This window comes from Nannobrachium achirus (genome assembly GCF_963921795.1).
Source record: "Nannobrachium achirus genome assembly, chromosome: 22".
NCBI classification, from domain to species: Eukaryota; Metazoa; Chordata; class Actinopteri; order Myctophiformes; family Myctophidae; genus Nannobrachium; species Nannobrachium achirus.
The window spans coordinates 52,889,222-52,911,916 of NC_137829.1; the positions used below are offsets into that span (position 1 = coordinate 52,889,222).

At 44.4% G+C, this 22,695-nt stretch overlaps 1 protein-coding gene across 1 annotated transcript in view; it reads left to right on the plus strand.

Moving 5' to 3' along the window:
• Window positions 1–22,695, plus strand: part of ccdc138 (coiled-coil domain containing 138) — a gene marked incomplete at its 5' end in the record, with an annotated part of 61,690 nt that overhangs the window by 35,705 nt on the left and 3,290 nt on the right. Inside the window, 2 exons of the mRNA XM_080753498.1 lie at window positions 156–350; window positions 18,844–18,982. Of these exons, the coding sequence (XP_080609624.1) occupies window positions 156–350; window positions 18,844–18,982 (334 nt within the window). The remainder of the gene's footprint in view (window positions 1–155; window positions 351–18,843; window positions 18,983–22,695) is intronic.

Genomic DNA, 22,695 nt, shown 5'->3' on the forward strand with positions numbered 1-22,695 from the left:
AGACGAAATGTACCCTTACCGTAAATGGTGCGTTTATATGTGTCCTGTGTGTGTGTGTGTGTGTGTGTGTGTGTGTGTGTGTGTGTGTGTGTGTGTGTGCGTGTGCGTGTGCGTGTGCGTGTGCGTGCGCGCGCGCGCGTGCGTGTCATCCATAGCTGATGTGCTGGCCCTGGCGCTGAGCAGCCTCCACAGCGAGCTGGCGTGCGAGCAGAGCCACGGTGTGTTCCTGCGTTACGGCGGGGTGGGTGTGTTGCTGTCGCTGCTGCGGGCGCGACGCGGCGGACTCCGCATGCCCACCGACATCCTGATGCAACTCACCACGCAGTCCCGTAAGTTCAGCCGCGTCAAGCGTACACCCCCAGACAGACACTATGTTGTTGTACACCCCCAGACAGACACTGTGTTGTTGTACACCCCCAGACAGACACTGTGTTGTTGTACACCCCCAGACAGACACTGTGTTGTTGTACACCCCCAGACAGACACTGTGTTGATGTACACCCCAGATAGACACTATGTTGTTGTACACCCCCAGACAGACACTATGTTGTTGTACACCCCAGACAGACACTATGTTGTTGTACACCCCCAGACAGACACTATGTTGTTGTACACTCCCAGACAGACACTATGTTGTTGTACACCCCCAGACAGACACTATGTAGTTGTACACCCCCAGACAGACACTATGTTGTTGTACACTCCCAGACAGACACTATGTAGGTGTACACCCCCAGACAGACACTATGTTGTTGTACACCCCCAGACAGACACTATGTTGTTGTACACCCCCAGACACTGTGTTGTTGTACACCCCCAGACAGACACTATGTTGTTTTACACCCACAGACAGACACTATGTTGTTGTACACCCCAGACAGACACTATGTTGTTGTACACCCCCAGACAGACACTATGTTGTTGTACACCCCAGACACTATGTTGTTGTACACCCCCAGACAGACACTATGTTGTTGTACACCCCCAGACAGACACTATGTTGTTGTACACCCCCAGACACTATGTTGTTGTACACCCCCAGACAGACACTATGTTGTTGTACACCCCAGACAGACACTATGTTATTGTACACCCCCAGACAGACACTATGTTGTTGTACACTCCCAGAAAGACAGACACTATGTTATTGTACACCCCCAGACAGACACTATGTTGTTGTACACTCCCAGAAAGACAGACACTATGTTGTTGTACACTCCAAGACAGACACTATGTTGTTGTACACTCCCAGACAGATACTATGTTGTTGTACACCCCCAGACAGACACTATGTTGTTGTACACTCCCAGACACTATGTTGTTGTACACCCCAGATAGACACTATGTTGTTGTACACCCCCAGACAGACACTATGTTGTTGTACACTCCCAGAAAGACAGACACTATGTTATTGTACACCCCCAGACAGACACTATGTTGTTGTACACTCCCAGAAAGACAGACACTATGTTGTTGTACACTCCAAGACAGACACTATGTTGTTGTACACTCCCAGACAGATACTATGTTGTTGTACACCCCCAGACAGACACTATGTTGTTGTACACTCCCAGACACTATGTTGTTGTACACCCCCAGATAGACACTATGTTGTTGTACACCCCCAGACAGATACTATGTTGTTGTACACCCCCAGACAGACACTATGTTATTGTACACCCCCAGACAGACACTCTGTAGTTGTACACTCCCAGACAGACACTATGTTGTTGTACACTCCCAGACAGATACTATGTTGTTGTACACCCCCAGACAGACACTATGTTGTTGTACACTCCCTGACACTATGTTGTTGTACACCCCCAGATAGACACTATGTTGTTGTACACCCCCAGACAGATACTATGTTGTTGTACACCCCCAGACAGACACTATGTTATTGTACACCCCCAGACAGACACTCTGTAGTTGTACACTCCCAGACAGACACTATGTTGTTGTACACCCCCAGACAGACACTATGTTGTTGTACACCCCCAGACAGACACTATGTTGTTGTACACCCCCAGACATACACTATGTTGTTGTACACCCCCAGACAGACACTATGTTGTTGTACACCCCCAGACAGACACTATGTTGTTGTACACCCCAGACAGACTCTATGTAGTTGTACACCCCCAGACAGACACTATGTTGTTGTACACCCCAGACAGACTCTATGTAGTTGTACACCCCAGACAGACTCTATGTAGTTGTACACCCCAGACAGACACTATATTGCTGTACACTCCCAGACACTATGTTGTTGTACACCCCCAGACACTATGTTGTTGTACACCCCCAGACACTATGTTGTTGTACACCCCAGACAGACACTATGTTATTGTACACCCCCAGACAGACACTATGTTGTTGTACACCCCAGACAGACACTATGTTATTGTACACCCCCAGACAGACACTATGTTGTTGTACACTCCCAGAAAGACAGACACTATGTTATTGTACACCCCCAGACAGACGCTATGTTGTTGTACACTCCCAGAAAGACAGACACTATGTTGTTGTACACTCCCAGACAGATACTATGTTGTTGTACACCCCCAGACAGACACTATGTTGTTGTACACTCCCAGACACTATGTTGTTGTACACCCCCAGACAGACACTATGTTGTTGTACACCCCCAGACAGATACTATGTTGTTGTACACTCCCAGACAGATACTATGTTGTTGTACACCCCCAGACAGACACTATGTTGTTGTACACTCCCAGACACTATGTTGTTGTACACCCCCAGATAGACACTATGTTGTTGTACACCCCCAGACAGATACTATGTTGTTGTACACCCCCAGACAGACACTATGTTGTTGTACACCCCCAGACAGACACTATGTTGTTGTACACCCCGAGACAGACACTATGTTGTTGTACACCCCCAGACAGACACTATGTTGTTGTACACCCCCAGACAGACACTGTGTTGTTGTACACCCCCAGACACTATGTTGTTGTACACCCCCAGACACTATGTTGTTGTACACCCCCAGACACTATGTTGTTGTACACCCCCAGACAGACACTATGTTGTTGTACACCCCCAGACACTATGTTGTTGTACACCCCCAGACAGACACTATGTTGTTGTACACCCCCAGACACTATGTTGTTGTACACCCCCAGATAGACACTATGTTGTTGTACACCCCCAGACACTATGTTGTTGTACACCCCCAGACAGACACTATGTTGTTGTACACCCCCAGACACTATGTTGTTGTACACCCCCAGACAGACACTATGTTGTTGTACACCCCCAGACAGACACTATGTTGTTGTACACCCCCAGACACTATGTTGTTGTACACCCCCAGACAGACACTATGTTGTTGTACACTCCCAGACAGACACTATGTTGTTGAGTAAGAGTAAAACCAGTCCTTCATTACTTCTTATTTAGTGAGACTGCTAAATAAGAAGTAATGAAGGACTGGTTTTACTCTTGGGCACACTGGACTTGATTATTGTATATTTTAGGTTTATATCTTTTATATTTCTATGATTTTAAATTAACACTCCTCGAGAATTTGCACTTTATCACTTTTAACTGCTGCTGTTGTTTTAAGCTGCACTGCAATATTTTTCACCCACTGTTTTACGTGTAATTCATGTGATGTGACAATAAAGTTCTATTCTATTCTATTCTATTCTATTCTATTGTACACTCCCAGACAGACACTATGTTGTTGTACACTCCCAGACAGGTGATTAAGCATTTCATTTTCTTCATAAAAATCCAAATAAAATTAAAGAAAAATAATAATTTGTTTTTATAATCGATTAGATTACTTTTGGTTAACTGTTGCAACCCTATAAAGCAGGGGTTCCCAAACTCTTTTGTCTCAGGGCACCCCATGAATTCACCCTATAATTCACCCCATGAATAGTTTTTAATCCGAGGCACCCCATGAATAGTTTTTAATCCGAGGCACCCCTACATTATAATTTACACTCCCAGCACCTTATATTTGTAGCATATTGTCGTTGTAGGGGGGAAACCATGTATGTCCAAAACCGTTCGTTTTGTATTTATCATCTATAAAATGGACTAAACTAGTGAAAACAGCAGATCTACAAGCACATCACGCCTCGCATCGCGTTGTGTGCTTGTAGATCGGCTGTTTTCACTAGTTTTGGGCGACGGTCATGTATGATGAAGCAGGGCAAAAGACGTACACATTTGAAACTTGGAGATACAAGGTTTCTGCCCGACAGTGACAATATTATAGTGATTATGTTGCGAGGAAAACGTTGAGATAACAGCCATTTTGGTTAGAACTGACTGAAAATAACTTTGTACTTCAAGTTTAAAATGATACTAAATATTTTTTCCAAATAAATTCCAAATATTATTAATTTATCTCGCGGCATGTCTGGACTGCCGCCGCAGCACCCCAGGGTGCCCCGTCACCCCAGGGTGCCCCCTCACCCCAGGGTGCCCCGTCACCCCAGGGTGCCCCGTCACCCCAGGGTGCCCCGTCACCCACTTTGAAAACCCCTGCTATAAAGGAGGCCGCGGCGCGGAGGGACGCGTCGTTATCCCTAAAAAAACTCGCCCGCCACTCGTCTTCTCCGAGATTTATAGGCCGTCTGCCTTACCACCATTTACCTTGATTTATACCAGCAGCACATCCACGATCTGATTCCTATGAAACACACATGTGAGCATTAATCACCGGGGGAGGATGAGGAGCACAGGCCAGGGACGTGCTGGGCCCCTGATTCAGCCCGGGAAAAAGAGTTGCAGAGGCCCTCATTGCGCGCTATAGAGAGAGATCTCTCTCTATAGCGCTGCTGCTACTCAAAGATTTGTGACAAAGTGACAAGCCAGTGGGCCAATTACATGAGTTATATTTCGTCGTTGTCGGGAGGAAACCTTGCATGTCCAAAACCGTTTGCTTTGTATTTATAATTTTTAAAATGATTTAAACTAGTGAAATCAGCAGATCTACAAGCACACAACCGCGAGGCGTTGTGTGCTCGTAGATCTGCTGTTTTCACTACTTTTGTGCGACAGCCTTGTATGATGAAGCTTTGCTTTGCGAAAAAATTTACAAATTTGAAACTTGGAGATACGAGGTTTCTGCCCGACAGTGACGATTTACTTTGTTGGCCACCAATACCCCAAAATGGAACAAAAGCCGACATTTTATTATTTTTTCTTTACTAAAGGCCGGCCTGGACCGGCCGGGAATGAACCGGCCGTTCGGGAGTTGTCCCGCTTTTCCCAGTGGCCAGCACGTCCCTGACACAAGCGTACGTGATGGTCAGGGCCTTGGACCCCCATCACCCCCTCCTCTCTCTGTCTCTCTGCGGGGTCTTTCACCCCCCCTCCTCTCTCTGTCTCTCTGCGGGGTCTTTCACCCCCCCTCCTCTCTCTGTCTCTCTGCGGGGTCTTTCATAGGCAGCCAGGAGGACTGGGCCGGGCGTGATGCGAGGGAGGGAGGGAGGGAGGGAGACAGAGAGAGAGAGAGACAGACAGAGAGAGAGACAGAGAAAGAGAGAGAGAGAGAGAGAGAGACAGAGAGAGAGAGAGAGAAAGAGAGAGAGAGAGAGAGTGAGACAGAGAGAGAGAGAGAAAGAGAGAGAGAGAGAGAGAGAGAGAGGGAATAGCTGCAATATGTTCCGGACGGTGTAAGGCCAACGCAACTGGCAAGGTTATGAGCCGTGTCATTCTGAAGTGTGTACTGATACAGAACAGAACCCGTGCCAGGGGGAAGGAGGGGCAGTGTGTGTGTTAGGGCATTAACGGAAAAGTCGACTGAGTCGACTTCATTACACGGACTCACTCGCTAGCTTTCGCCGTGGACTGAAGACTCCACCTAAACCCTTAGCACTACTGGAAAATCAATGTCCATACATGAAGCTAGTTGGCATGTGTTTTTTAGGTTTTTTAGAAACCTTTTTTTTCTTTACGGATTATATTGTTTTTCTAGATAGATATTAATTTGCATTTGTTATATTGCTGTTGATGTACTGACATTTAGCCTTGTTTATTATTGTGATATTTTATCTGCTTATTGTAAGTCGCTTTGGATTAAAAGCGTCTGCTAAATGCCTAAACTGTAAACTGTGAACTACACAAGACGACTCCCACCAGAGAAATTTCGATTGTGAAAATGTTGTGAGCATGTAGATCTGCTATTTTCACAATTTCTGCCTCTATATATTTGACAATTTGGCCAATGTATAACTTGTCATTTTAGAGGTATTAAAAAGTCCTTAAATTGGCACTTTAGAAATGTGCAGATACCCTCTATACACTTAAACTTTATGTTGGTTTGTTTACAGTTGAGTGAGAAAACAATGTTGCACATTAAGTTAATCATCTGGGGACCCCCCAAAATAATTGGGGGGTCGTGTGTGATGTGATGACGTCATCAAACGATAAAGTGGACTTCAACTCAACTTTTTACTGAGAATTACTTTACTTGTGATGGCTAAATGTCCCCACAAGTATTAATGGGTTGCATTTGTAGTCCTAAACCGGCCAGTGTGCGTGCGTGCGTGTTGTGCGTGCGTGCGTGTGTGTGTGTCTAGTTAGCCGGGCTGATGGGTGTGTTTTACAGGGCGGTTAACCCATTCAGGCCTAGAATTATTGAATGCTTTAACCAGTGAAAAATAGCAGATATACAAGCTCACAGATATACAAGCTTGTAGATCTGCTATTTTTGGAAAAAGTCGTGAAAATGTGTGCAAATCTTTGAATACATGTATTTTCAAAGCGAACGTTTGTAACTCAGATTTTGCTTCTGGGTGGTCCCTGGAACTAGATATTTTGAGATGGGGGTCCTTCACATGAAAAGGTTTGAGAACCACTGACATAGTAGTCTCTCAAGAACAGACTAACTGAGCTCCAGTCAAGTGAAAAGGACCTTTTCTTTGACGATGGCTGGCCAGATTGCTGACATAGAAACATAGGTTTTTTTTCTCCAAAAAACCTTAGAAGGATTCAAAAGACACTTCTAGAATCAGGTCAAAATTCTAATTTTCAAGATTTTTCAAAAATAGCAGATCTACAAGCTTGCAGCGCGGCACTTGGTGCCGCGCTGTGAGCTTGTATATCTGCTATTTTTCAATAGTTAAAGCATAAAATAATGATACACAATAATGTGTCCCCGTTCTGATTGGGTAATGAGGAGAGACAGGGGAGGGGCAGAGGGACCAGGGGGGACGACATGGGTTCACACCTGAAGGTCACCAATAAAAACAAAATGCTAAATAAAACCGCCACGTCCCCGCACCGCGCAATTAGTCACAAAACGCACACGCCACGTCCCCACCTGTATCATGACTAATGTACAGTCACACCACACCACACCGCACGCGCACACACACACACACACACACACACACACACACACACACACACACACACACACACACACACACACACACACACACACACACACACACACACACACACACACACGCACACACACACACACACAGTGCCAGTAGCAGTGTTTTACAGGTACAGTGGGTCTGCTGTCTGTGGCCTCAGGGTCTTAAACTACCTCATATAAACAGCTTCCAAGGACACATGTGGCCCTGCTTACTGTCTGCCTTCACTATATGTCCCTGTGTGTGTGTGTGTGTGTGTGTGTGTGTGTGTGTGTGTGTGTGTGTGTGTGTGTGTGTGTGTGTGTGTGTGTGTGTGTGTGTGTGTGTGTGTGTGTGTGTGTGTGTGTACACAACAGTATAAAGTGTATATATTAAGGCTGGGACTTTAACTGATTAATTTGCGATTAATTAATTACAGAAAATTAACGCGATTAAAAAAATTAACACATTTTAATCGCACTTAGTTTTTGCACCACAGAACCTTCAGTTTCGGGCATACCGATCATAGCGATGCACCAACCAAGAAGAGACAACAAACGCAAAGGGAGAAGTAGCCGATCAGAGCGCTTTGCTTGGCCCAGTGGATGCGAAATTTAGATTTAAATTTAGATTTAAAAAACTCACTTGTCGATTCACTCGTACAACAAAATGTGTTTTACTTGAAAAAAATGCTTCTCAGGTCAAATATCAATGTGCGATTAAAATGTGATTAATTGCGATTAATTAATCACAGAGCCTGTAATTAATTAGATTAAAATTTGTAATCGCATCCCAGCCCTAGTGTATATATATATATATATTAAGGCTGGGACTTTAACTGATTAATTGCGATTAATTAATTACAGAAAATTAACGCGATTAAAAAAAATAACGCATTTTAATTGCACTTAGTTTTTACACCACAGAACCTTCAGTTTCGGGTATACCGATCATAGCGATGCAACAACCAAGAGGAGACAACAAACGCAAAGGGAGAAGTAGCCGATCAGAGCGCTTTGCTTGGCCCAGTGGATGCGAATTTTAGATTTAAAAAACTCACTTGTTGATTCACTTGTACAACAAAATGTTTTTTACTTGAAAAAAATGCTTCTCAGGTCAAATATCGATGTGCGATTAAAATGCGATTAATTAATCACAGAGCCTGTAATTAATTAGATTAAAATTTTTAATCGCATCCCAGCCCTAATATATATATATATATAATATATATATACATATATATATATACATATATATATATAGAAGTGTATTGAAGGACCACAACAGCTTCACATGGTTTTGCAACTCAGAGTTTCATGCCATAGGATAATCATCAGGCAAAAAGCCTGCAACAACAAGAAAGGACAGACAGACATGAGATAATATGACATTTGTATCCAAAAATCACAAAAATCTATACATGTGTGTACTTCAGGTTATATATATATATATATATATATATATATATACTGTATATGTCGCAGTGTTTTTTGAGATTCAGTAAGATTGAGACGAGAAGCGCTCGCTTGTTTTTGGGCACAAGGTGGAGCAAGCGGTGCCTCCTTCGGGGAACTACCCATAATTAGTCCTACAGGGTTGTATATTTAGGAATAGTTTTACTGAGGTTAGGGTTAGCATTCATCAGTCTAGGTTAGGATTAGGGTTAGGTTTAGGCATCGTTTTACTGAGGTTAGGGTTATGTTTAGGCATAGTCTTACTGAGGTTAGGGTGAGGGTTAGGTTTAGGCATAGTTTTACTGAGGTTAGGGCTAGGATTAGGGTTAGGTTTAGGCATAGTAGCATTCACCAGGTTAACATCCACCAGTGTTGGAAGGTTAGCATTCACCAGCGTGGGACTAATGGGAACAATGGAGAAACAATGAGACGTGGGACCAATGCAGTCAATGCTCTACCACTGAGCAGCTCCCCAATGCCATGACATGGGCTTCTTCCAGGGACGGCCATAAGGTGAACTAAAACAAGCGCTCCGGTCCAAATCTCACTGCACCTCAAAAAGACTGTAACCCACACGCACGCACACACACACACACACACACACACACACACACACACACACACACACACACACACACACACACACACACACACACACACACCCCCACCCCACTAAATCACGGTGGACAAGCAGAGCTCGGTGCTGACCCGGGCCGTTTGAAGTCTCACGTGGGGACCCAGTGTACCTAGTGAAGCACATGTGTGTCTGTCCATCTGTGTTTGTCCAGCCACATCTGGGCAAGATCTAGCGCACATGGAAAAAGGACGATAAGTACGCATCACAGCGCGGAGCCAAGGGGGCGATAAAACCTCTTTTGGCTTCCAGACATTTTTTTGTTGTCGGAGAGAGAGGTGAGCTACAGTACGCCTGGGAAACCGATAAGGTGTAAATTGGGACCATTCACAATAATGTTATTATGCAAGCATTCGCAGTAGAGTTGCTGCTGACAGCAGCCATTAGGGGTGTAACCATATAGTCACTGTATATCGTTTTTAACTTAAAAATTCGAAGTATATCGAAATGAAAACCGCTAAAATCGAATCGTATCGTTTTATTTTGTATCGTATCGAATCGGCAGTGCAAACAATCGATTGTATCGATACTACCTACTTGTCCATTGTATTTAGCATTTTCAAGAAGAAAAAATTAAAAGGAGGGGTTTAATTACTTTTCCTTTCCATATAGCTAAACTGGTCTATTGATAAATGTGTGTAATCTCTGGGTTCATGTCAAGGTGCAGGTTTGTCAATATACAATGTCCATGTATTTGGCAGATAATAGTTATAATAAGAATAGAGAGGACACCAGATATCCCCGCCCGTCCACTTGCATTGAGTTGCTCACCCAGCGCATGAAGCGTACTTCCGCGTTTGAGACGCCTCTGAAACGTGATGTAGTGGGGCCACTGTGACGCATTTTGCGTCATAGTTTGTGTTCATGGACGCGCTGGGGTTCCAATTCATGAACGAGCACTTCCGGTATGAACGCGCGTCAATACAAAGAAGCCTAGATGCGTGTTCGTGATTAGAAGCCCCCAACTGCAGTACCTCAAACGGGCACCATGTCCCTTTTGCTTCAGGGCTCCCCCAGGGTTCTGGGGGCTTGGTTAAAACTGAATGCATTTGCTAGACATAACAGACCAGAAGGCCTGGGCTTCACAACACAAGCATTTTCTATTACAACATTTAGATTTTTTTTTTCTCACTGTGATGTACTCCCAGCCTGACACTCAGCCGGAATTGACATTTCGTTTCACTCCATTATTCAGTCAGAAAGTGCTTCCCTCCAGAGCTGTTTCTGGGATGGGCGTAGCCAAAGAGGCAGTCTTCTGCGATTGGTTCACCGCAGATGACGTAGTGTTGTTACGTGTGGCTGGCTAGTGGCTAGCCTGTTGCTTGCTAGTGCTACTTGCTAACCAAAGAAACAGGCAGAATAGGAGCACAACGAATTAGTAATCAAACACAACATAACATGTCTGCTACTGATGTTTCATAGCGAGATCGATACGATCGCATTTTACCGCGACGCGATGTGTGCGGTCCCGTCCGGCGGCGGCGAATTGCACATGAGTTCTGGGAAAACCCCACCCACGCTGATCACAAGACGCTGATTCGCCGTGCGGATTTCCAAACGAGAACACACAACACCGGACCCCTGAATCGCCAAAACAACATTTTAAAGGGGTGTGGCTAGCGATTCAGTGTCTGAACCAGGCTAATGTACTCCCAGATTACGATGAAAATGTTACTTTCATAAAACAATCAACTTATATTGATAACCTACCAATTTACAGTACGTCCTGCCTGTTGTCTGGTATTGAGTAAGATAAGCAGTCGTGTTATTTTTCAGTGAGCGATTCAGTTCTACAAACCTTGGATCTCAGATATTGTTGTGTGGTAGTTACAGTATGTATTGTTGTGTGGTAGTTACAGTATGTATTGTTGTGTGGTAGTTACAGTATGTATTGTTGTGTGGTAGTTACAGTATGTATTGTTGTGTGGTAGTTACAGTATGTATTGTTGTGTGGTAGTTACACTATGTATTGTTGTGTGGTAGTTACAGTATGTATTGTTGTGTGGTAGTTACAGTATGTATTGTTGTGTGGTAGTTACAGTATGTATTGTTACTACCAAAACCTCCACCGGCTGTCTGTCAGTCAGTCAGTCAGTCAGTCAGTCAGTCAGTCAGTCAGTCAGTCTGTCAGTCAGTCTGTCCGTCATGTCACACTTTTCCCCAACTCATATCTCCGCCACCGTTACCCCAATCCATGCCAAACTTTGCACACACACTCCTTGCCTGCCAATCCACAACCTCCACCCCACCAGGGACCCCCGGAGCTCCAGGGACCCCCAGGGACCCCCTTCCGCTGCCGCCCAAAAGTGCAAAAATGACCACCCAAACGGGGCTGTTCACGCGGAATTCCTGGGGACCACGACTCCTGGTGCTCCAGAATGGATGCCCCTAGTGGAGGACCCCGCCACTGCAGCGCTCATAAAATGCCGTAACTCGGGCTAGGAGCGACCGGGGGAGCCGGGGCCGGTACCCACGCGTCCGCCTCAGCGGCGCCAAGAGAGCCATTTTTCAAACACATTTTTGGACAATGCTCCTACAGATTTTGCCCTAAAATCACACAAATCGGTACACAGTATGTCTACACTCATGTCATCAACATGGATCTGTCCCATATAGCGCCACCTGTTGTGAAGAGAGTGCCCCCTATCATCAGGGATGTTCAGTGTTGGTCAGACGAGGTGGAAGAGAGACTTAGGTTCGAATTTGAAATGACAGACTGGGATTCATTTTTCAGTGAACACGGAGATGATGTAGATAGCCTCTGTCAGGTTATCTCTGACTATATCTGTTTTTGCGAGAGGGTGTGCGTTCCTACTAAGAAGGTTCGCTGCTTCTCTAACAACAAACCTTGGATGACAAAAGAAATCATTCACCTCCTTAAGAGGAAAAAGGATCTGTTCCAGGCGGGAGACTCGGAGGGTGTGAGGGTGGTGGTGGAGGAGCTTAAAGTACTCAAAGCTCAGGCAAAATTGTGCTACAAGGCTAAGTTGGAGAACTGTTTGCAGGAGAACAACACTAGACAAGTGTGGGGTGGTTTCAGAAAGATCACGGGGTACGGCTCTGCTAATTCAACTGTGTCAGGCACGGGGGAGCTGGCAAACGAGATGAACCTTTTTTTCAACCGGTTTGACGGAGCTCCTGTTAGTGTTCGACAAGCTGCTGCTGGGCCTTCCCCTGCACCTTCCCCTGCACCTTCATCTCCGCTGACTCTCACCACCAAGCAAGTGAGGCGCCAACTCGCACAAATCAACACCTGGAAAGCTGCGGGACCTGATAACATCAACCCTAAGGTGCTTAAGGTTGCTGCAGAGCAGCTCGCTGTCCCCCTCACGTATCTCTTCAATCTCTCCCTGAGGACGGGGAGGGTACCACAACTTTGGAAGTCCTCCTGCATTGTCCCGGTGCCTAAGAAGACCCGTCCCTCGGTCCTCAATGATTACAGACCAGTTGCCCTGACATCACAAGTCATGAAGGCCTTTGAACGGCTGGTACTGAACCAATTGAGACCGGCGGTCAGTGAACACCTGGACCCCCTTCAGTTTGCCTACCAGGCTGACATAGGGGTTGACGATGCCATCACCTACATGCTCCACAAGGCATTCATCCACTTGGAAGATCTGGGCTGCACGGTCAGAATCATGTTTTTTGACTTCTCCAGTGCTTTCAACACTATCCAACCTCCTCTGCTGGCAGAGAAGCTTGCGCTGATGGGGGTGGACAAGGGCTTGGTGGCATGGATCACAGACTACCTTTCAGGCAGACCACAGTACGTGAGGCTGCAGAGTTGTCGGTCTGATGTGCTGGTGAGCAATACGGGTGCCCCCCAGGGCACTGTGCTCTCACCTTTCCTGTTCACTCTCTATACATCGGACTTCCGCTTCAACTCCAAGACCTGTCACCTGCAGAAGTTCTCAGACGACACTGTGGTGGTCAGCCAGATCTCGGGTGACAACACGGCTGAGCACGATGGTGTGGTTAAGGACTTTGTGCAGTGGAGTGAGGCCAACCACCTCAGGCTCAACGCGAGCAAGACCAAGGAGATGGTGGTGGACTTCCGCACTTCCAAGAGAGTCCCCCCGGTGCCAAGCACCATTAATGGAGAGGTGGTGGAGTTTGTGGACAACTACAAATTCCTAGGAGTGCACCTGAACAGTTCACTGGACTGGTCGAACAACGCAGAGGCGATTCACAGCAAGGGGAAAAGCAGGTTGTTCTTCCTGAGAAGACTGAGATCGTTTGGCGTGTGCAATAGGATGCTACAGATGTTCTACCAGTCTGTCATGGCAAGTGTCCTCTTTTTTGGAATAACCTGCTGGGGTGGCAACAACAGAGCGGGCGACACCTTTAACCTAAATAGACTGGTTAGGAAAGCGGGCTCTGTTGTTGGGTCCTCTCTGCAGGGGGTGGAGGAAGTTGCCAAGGTGCGAACGGCTAGGAAGTTGGACTCCATCTTGAACAACTCCTCCCACCCCCTCCATCTTGAGATCTTCAGTTACTGGAGTAAGAGAGGAAATGACCGTTTTGTCTACCCAGGGCGGAGATGCGAGAGACTAGGAAAGTCTTTTGTACCGGCTGCTCTCAAGCTGTACAACGAGACACACAACGGTCGATTGACAAGGACTACCTTCCTAACGTAGGACGATGGTAGCCTTTTTTCCTTAGTGGAACTATATCTGCACTGACTTTGACCTCTAAGGACCTTCCAGGGAGGGTGTTTTTTTGTGCGTCTTGCCGCATCACCCTTTCTTGTTTATTTTTATTCTTTTTTAATAGTTGTTTTTATCGCTCTGACCTTTGGACACTGCACTATTAGGTTGTGTTAGTAGTTTTCTTTTAGTATTTCTACTTGTGTTTGACATGATGTAGAGATACTTGTTGCACTAACTAGCATTGACTGTATGGTCACTTTGATTTGGGCACTGTATTATTTTTTGATAGTCGTGCTTTAAGACACTTTATGTATATATATTATTCGTTCCCTTTCCTGTTGTACCTTGCTCTTACTGTACTTACTGTACTCTGTACTCTGTTCTTGTTTTTTCTTTTTATCTTTTTCATACTTCTCTGTAACTTTGTAAATAACCTTATACTGCTGTGCTGCCTCTGGGCAACACATTTTCCCCCTTGGGATAATAAAGGTATCTATCTATCTATCTATCATCTATCACCATCAGGCCGATTATTTCCAAAAAAAAATTGGACACTGCTCCTACAGATTCTGCCCTGAAATCACGCTAATCGGTACACAGTATGTCTACACTCATGTCATCAACATGGATCTGTCCCATATAGCGCCACCATCTGGCCGATTTTTTCAAACACATTTTTGGACACTGCTCCTACACATTTTGCCCTAAAATCACGCTGCGACCTGACGGTCGCTTATCTCCTGATTAGGAAGTCTTACTGGTAGTTACAGTATGTATTGTAGTGTGGTACAGTAGTTACAGTATGTATTGTAGTTACAGTATGTATTGTAGTTACAGTATGTATTGTTGTGTGGTTGCGACAGAAGGTCGCATATACTCTGAAGAATCGTGTCGCTTGAGTGTCCTTCCTTCCTTCCTTCCTTCCGTATCCTCGTGACCGTCCTTCCGTATCCTCTGTGATGTCAGTGTGATGTCAGCGAGTTGTGACATCACTTCCTGTACAGGGCGGCTACACGAAATGTGGATAACACTATATATGGAGATAGTCCAGTCCATCATGTCATATGGGACTACCGTCATAGAAAGTAGCCATTGTTAGGCCGGAGTCATTGGCTGTCTAAACACGGAGATGTGGATAACACTATATATGGAGATAGTCTAGTCCAATATGTCATATGGGACTACCGTCATAGACAGTAGCCATTGTTAATCCGGAGTCAATGGCTGACTGTCTGTACAGGAAGTGATGTCACATGACATACTTTTTATGCCCATATATGAGTCCTAACATGGAGATGTGGATAACACTATATATGGAGATAGTCTAGTCCAATATGTCATATGGAACTACCGTCATAAACACAGCCATTGACTCCGGCCTAACAATGGCTACTGTCTATGACGGTAGTCCCATTATGACATGATGGACTGGACTATCTCCATATATAGTGTTCTCCACATTTCCATGTTTAGGCCCCATCGCTCACACCCTCGGTGGGGTTGGAGATAGGGCCTTTCTGTGTGGAGTTTGCATGTTCTCCCCGTGTCTCCTAGGGTTGATACCCTCACAAAAACATGAACAAACTCCCCCCAGAATGATAACAACTAGAATCGTCAGAGAAACACTGTGGTTGGCCAGATAGTCAAGAATTGGCGCGACCTCGCCCTTTAGGGCGAGGTCGCATGTCACCCTGAGGTGTCTTACTAGTAGTTACAGTATGTATCGCTGGCACACACAATGAGTAAGATGAAAAGAACACCAAATATGTGAGAAACACAACAATAACAACAACATAATAAGTGGTTTACATCTAGCTCCTATAGAATGAGCTCTCTGTAAGCTTGTAGCTTGTTAGTGTGAGCTTGTACAGCAGATGTTTGGCTAAGAAGGTTTGTTGTGAGGGAAGAAAAGAGTGGACTAAGAACAGAGCCGACAACGGAGTCTTAGTTTAGTAAGTATATATGAGTGGTTTAGAAAAAAAATGAAGGGAAAAAAAACTAGCAATGGCTTTGTTTTTGAGAAAGGCTAATTAATGTTGTGTAAACAAGCATCTCTCCCAAAGCTGCAGTTATGATCAAATCATTTTAATGTGCGCTGTAATCAAGCCAGCATCCCGGCGACAGCTTTTCTTCACACATTTTATTGTAACTGCTACTGTATCAAGGCTGAAATTAATAATAAACAAACAGGCAGCAGCACATCCCACAAATAACAAATCACTGACAGATTACTAGCAATAAATCCTTGTTGGCATGCAAAAAACAAAAAAAAACAATGTTGTGTGATTTCATATTTGCGGGATGCGTGTTTTATTTGTATTGCACATTTCAACAACAAGGCAATTCAAAGTGCTTTACACACAACATGAAGCGTTTAGACATTTAGATATTGAGACATTTAGACATTGTGACTTTAGACATTTAGACATTTAGACATTGAGACATTGAGACATTTAAACATTGAGACATTTAGACATTTAGACATTTAGACATTGAGACATTTAAACATTGAGACATTTAGACATTTAGACATTGAGACATTGAGACACGGAGCACTGAAGACCCAGAAGAAGCACATTATAAAAGGGCATTTGAATACAATAAAAAATGAGAGGAAGTTAAAACGAAACAGAACGATAAGATAATTAAATTATACAGCAAAGGAAATGATTAATAAAATAAATACTCTGTAAAAGGCAGCAGCGGCAAACAGAAAAGCAGAGGGAGTTGTAGCAGGCCTGCACTTTTCTTGCAGTTTATTCCAGATATGGTGCATTAAGTCGTAATGCATCTCCACGTTCAGAAACAGATCTGTCCCACACGGCCTCGGAGGTATGGATAGTTCTTAAGGTAGCACGTCGAGATCAGAAGTGTATTTCGGCCCTAATCCATTCAATGCTTATAAAACAACAGTGGTATTTTGAAATCAATTCTTTGACAGAACCAGCCTCTGTACCGATCTAAGAACTAGGGTGATATGCCTCACTTTCTTGGTTTTAGTAAGGACTTGAGCAAGCAGCTTTGCGTCACGTTGTGAGCTTGTAGATCTGCTATTTTTTGGCAACTTTGATGATGGCGAGGGCCACAATATGTGTCCCAGCATAGCAGAGGGGCAGTCATTTTGGAAAGCACAGCTTTAGGCCACAAAAAGCATTTCATAAATATCAGGCTACATTTCACTTAAACGCCAGAGCTTCTCTGCATGTAAATAAGACTTTTTTAAATTAATGTGAAGAGAAACCTCACATTTTGCAGGTTACATTTCATCTAAAAGGCTGAATTTCTCAGATCTAGTATTTCTGCATGGCATAACTCTATAAGCCATATCTACAAAACTGTTGGGTCAATCTTCACAACCATATATCATTTTGTAGCTATGATTCCCAGCTTTCAAATGAAATGAAAAAATGAAAATGAAAAAAATTTCAATGACTAGCCCTCAGCTGTGTTCGGACACATATTTCCACCTTCACTCCAGAGGGCCACATTGCATATTGCTACGTCCTACTTTGTCATTCTAGTATCTCATGCAAAAGAAGCAAAAATAGCAGATCTACAAGCTCAAAACGCATCGCAAACGCGATGCGTTTTGAGCTTGTAGATCGGCTATTTTTGCTTCTTTTGAATTGGAATCCTGAATAATTTTGTGTTATTTTTTAATTGGAATCCTTAAATGTAGTTACAGTATATACTCATGTTAACTTTATGAACCTAAATACAAATACATTGGATATAAAAAAATACATTTTAATACTATAATCTGAGGTCCCGTGTTCCTCCTTGGAGCTCAGCTTGTTTGTGGGATCATTCAGCAGTTATTGCACATCCAGAGTGCTGGGCCGGTGGTGGTTGTGTGTATGCAGCGACGCATGAGTTAATTTACTGTTTGTTCAGTTCGCTCAGCGTCCTTATCAAATCAAACAGCCACAAGATGAATGGCTTTCAACATTGGACAAAACATTATGCCTGAGTTACGTTATGCCTGCCTACGTTATGCCTGCGCGTGTGTTGGGGAATTAACGAAAAAGTCGACAAGTGGACTGAGTCGACTTCATTACACAAGTCGACTCCCACCAGAGAAAGTCGAAGTTGAAAAAAAGAAAATCCATTGTAATTTTTTTCTATCATTATATTTGCTCCATGTGTGCGTCTGTACACCATTCAAACAGTAGGATTGCTTATTGTCAAGAACGGAATGATCCAATATTACAGTGCTACATTACATTTGGTATAACATGATTCTATTGTGAAAATAGCAGATCTAGATCTGCTATTTTCAAAATGTCTGCCACTATATATTTGACAATCTGGCCAATGTTTCATTTGTCATTTTAGAGGTATTAAAAAGTCCTTAAATTGTCACTTTAGAAATGTGCAGATACCTATACACTTAAACTTTATGTTGGTTTGTTTACAGTTGAGTGAGAAAACTGTGTTTCACATTGAGTTAATCATCTGGGGACCCCTCAAAATTAGGGGGGTCGTGTGTGATGTGATGACGTCATCAAACGATAAAGTCGACTTCAACTCAACTTTTTACTGAGTCGAGTCGACTTGCAAAAATCACCAGTCGTTAATGCCCTAGTGTGTGTGTGTGACTGTGTGTGACTGTGTGTGACTGTGTGTGTGTGTGTGTGTGTGTGTGTGTGTGTGTGTGTGTGTGTGTGTGTGTGTGTGTGTGTGTGTGTGTGTGTGTGTGTGTGTGTGTGACTGTGTGTGTGTGTGTGTGTGTGTGTGTGTGTGTGTGTGTGTAGGCCTCCTAGTACCCTTCCTGGAGGTGTGTAGTTGTGAGGACTTCTTCCAGACGGTCTCTCAGCTCATGAAGAACCCTCACACGGAGCTCCCAGTGCTGGAGAAGCTTTCCATCCTCCTTCAGAAGCTGTCAAACATCAGGTACGCACGCACTGCCTGGTGGGGATTGTTTCAATAAAATAACATGTTTTAGATCTTTCTCCTAACCTCAATTTCCCAATCGACAACCTTAGGCGTCAGTGGCGGCTCCGGGGGGGGGGGGGGCTAGAGGGGGCTTTAGCACCCCCTAAGCCCCCCCACCCCACAAACCCAATACTGATGAAAATTATTTAAGGAATACATAAATACAATGTATATGAATATGTGACAGACAATTGACTGACTTCTATGTAAACCATACTATAAAATCATACTTTTTATGCTGGAAAGCATCTTCAGCCTCACAAAAACCCTATCCAATCACCTACAGTTTACAGTTTACAGTTTAGGCATTTAGCAGACGCTTTTAATCCAAAGCGACTTACAATAAGCAGATACAACATCGCAATAATAAACAAGATAATAGGTCAGTACATTAACAGCAATATAACAATGTAAATGGATATCTATCTAGAGAAAAACACAATATAATCAAGTTCTAAAGAAACCTAACAAACAAATGTTAACTAGCTTCATGTATGGTCATTGATTTTACTGTAGTGCTAAGGGTTTAGGTGGAGTCTGAAAAGGTGAGTCTTCAGTCCACGGCGAAAGGTAGCGAGTGAGTCCGTTGTTCTAAGTGCGACAGGGAGTTTATTCCACAACTTGGGAGCCAAGAGGGCAAACTGTCTCGGACGAGTGGATTTTTGCCCTGGAGTTTTTAGCGAGGGTTCGGTCAGCATCCCTGTGTTGGCTGATCTAAGTGAACGAGTGGGGGTGTAGGGGTTGATCAGCTTTTGGAGGTATGGAGGAGCCATACCTTTGGCTGCTTTGAAGGTCAGCATCAGTGTTTTGTATTCCATGCGGGCCGCAACCGGGAGCCAGTGGAGGCTGCGGAGAAGGGGAGAGACATGTGAGAACTTAGGCTGGTTGAAGACCAGTCGTGCCGCGGCATTTTGGATCAGTTGGAGAGGTTTAAGTGCACATGCCGGGAGACCAGTGAGGAGAGAGTTACAATAGTCGAGTTTTGATATGACAGATGTCTGAATGAGGAGCTGCGCTGCCTCCTGGGTGAGGAACGGTCTGATTTTACGGATGTTATAGAGTGTGAACCTACAGGACCGGGTGACTGATGCAATATGTGCCTTAAATGATAGCTGGGTGTCCAGGACCACACCAAGGTTTCTAGCAGTCGGAACTGAAGTCACCAATGCATTATCTATGGAAATAGTGAGATCTTGCCTGGGGCAAGACTTAGCTGGGAAGAAGAGTAGCTCCGTCTTCTCCGGGTTCAGCTTGAGGTGGTGGGCTGACATCCACTGTGAGATGTCGGCCAGACATGCAGCAATGCGCTCTTCCACCTGGGTGGCAGAAGGGGGGAAGGACAAAAACAGTTGAGTGTCATCAGCGTAGCAGTGATATGATAGATTGTGAGCAGAGATTACAGCACCAAGGGATTTGGTGTACAGGGAGAACAGCAGAGGGCCAAGTACGGATCCCTGGGGGACTCCCGTTTGGAGGGTTCGGGGGGATGAAAGCAGTCCTCAGATTTGGAGCTGGAAACTGCCAATGATCTGGTCTGTTCAGTTATCCATACCCTAGAAGCGAGAGAATCTCGTTTGTCATATTAGAACTATTCATTATTGTTTGTTGCCAAAATTAATTATCCCCTGCTCCCCCATAGCCCCCCCAGTCACAATTCTCTGGAGCCGCCCCTAAATGCCTAATCCTAACCTGAAACCTTTTCTAATTGTAACCTTAGCTCCTTCTTAGGCATGGAAATGATCCTTTCCCTAAAGTTTGACTTTTACGCTGTTTCTCCAATAAATAAAACAAAAACAGAATGCCTGTACGACTCACACTGTACACGTGCCCTCACTATGGAGACCATGTTGTTCACTACTCACACTGTACACATGCCCTCACTATGGACACCATGTTGTTCTCACACTGTACTAATGCCCTCACTATGGATACCATGTTGTTCACACACTGTACACATGCCCTCACTATGGATACCATGTTGTTGTATGACTCACACTGTACACGTGCCCTCACTATGGACACCATGTTGTTCACACACTGTACAAATGCCCTCACTATGGAGACCATGTTGTTGTACGACTCACACTGTACACGCGCCCTCACTATGGATACCATGTTGTTGTACGACTCACACTGTACACGCGCCCTCACTATGGATACCACGTTGTTGTACGACTCACACTGTACACGTGCCCTAACTATGGACACCATGTTGTTGTACGACTCACACTGTACACGTGCCCTCACTATGGATACCATGTTGTTGTACGACTCACACTGTACACGTGCCCTCACTATGGACACCATGTTGTTGTACGACTCACACTGTACACGTGCCCTCACTATGGACACCATGTTGTTGTACGACTCACACTGTACACATGCCCTCACTATGGAGACCATGTTGTTGTACGACTCACACTGTACACGCGCCCTCACTATGGATACCATGTTGTTGTACGACTCACACTGTACACGCGCCCTCACTATGGATACCATGTTGTTGTACGACTCACACTGTACACGTGCCCTAACTATGGACACCATGTTGTTGTACGACTCACACTGTACACGTGCCCTCACTATGGATACCATGTTGTTGTACGACTCACACTGTACACGTGCCCTCACTATGGACACCATGTTGTTGTACGACTCACACTGTACACGTGCCCTCACTATGGACACCATGTTGTTGTACGACTCACACTGTACACGTGCCCTCACTATGGAGACCATGTTGTTGTACGACTCACACTGTACACGCGCCCTCACTATGGATACCATGTTGTTGTACGACTCACACTGTAGACGTGCCCTCACTATGGACACCATGTTGTTGTACGACTCACACTGTACACATGCCCTCACTATGGACACCATGTTGTTCACACACTGTACACATGCCCTCACTATGGACACCATGTTGTTGTACGACTCACACTGTACACATGCCCTCAATGTTCCACAAGGATGAAGGATTTGAAGAGTTGACAAAGGTTTATTCAAAGAGGCAAGAAGTTGAACAGAGTATCAGCATTACAGATCCTTTGAGGAGCAGGCATCCTGGCCTCTCCTCTCAGCCCCTCTGGGCACAAGCCTCCCCTGTACCATTATCCTACAGTTCTTATAGTCCATTCTGACACAGATGCTATTCTAAACATGTTCTTATAAGGATTGTGTACTAAAGATAAAGCAACATACAAATAGATACACAGGGTACAGATTTGCTGACAGAGTGAGAGAGCAAGCATAGGTGGGGGAGAGAACTCAGCTGTTAGACATGTGTTGACAGCTGCAGGTACATCTAAAAGAGTAAGTAGCCTTGTGAGATTCTTTAGACACATACAGTACACTTATTTGTTACACTATAAATCTTTCTACCACATTCCACACTTTTTTTTGTGAATGAATAGTCTATTCATTTACATATGACAGGAGATTTATAGAGTGCAATAGACCTTTCAGATAATTACATGTTGATATAGCAATTTAAATAATTAATTAATAGTTAATACTTGTGCATTACTTTTACGTGGATTAAGATCGTCTGGCTACGCAATAATCACTTTACGACTTTTTCATGCTTGCTTGTTTACACTAGAATTTAGTAAATGTGAATCCATATTTGTTTGTACTTTGAAATTCTGTTTTCCAAAATCAAGAGCCCG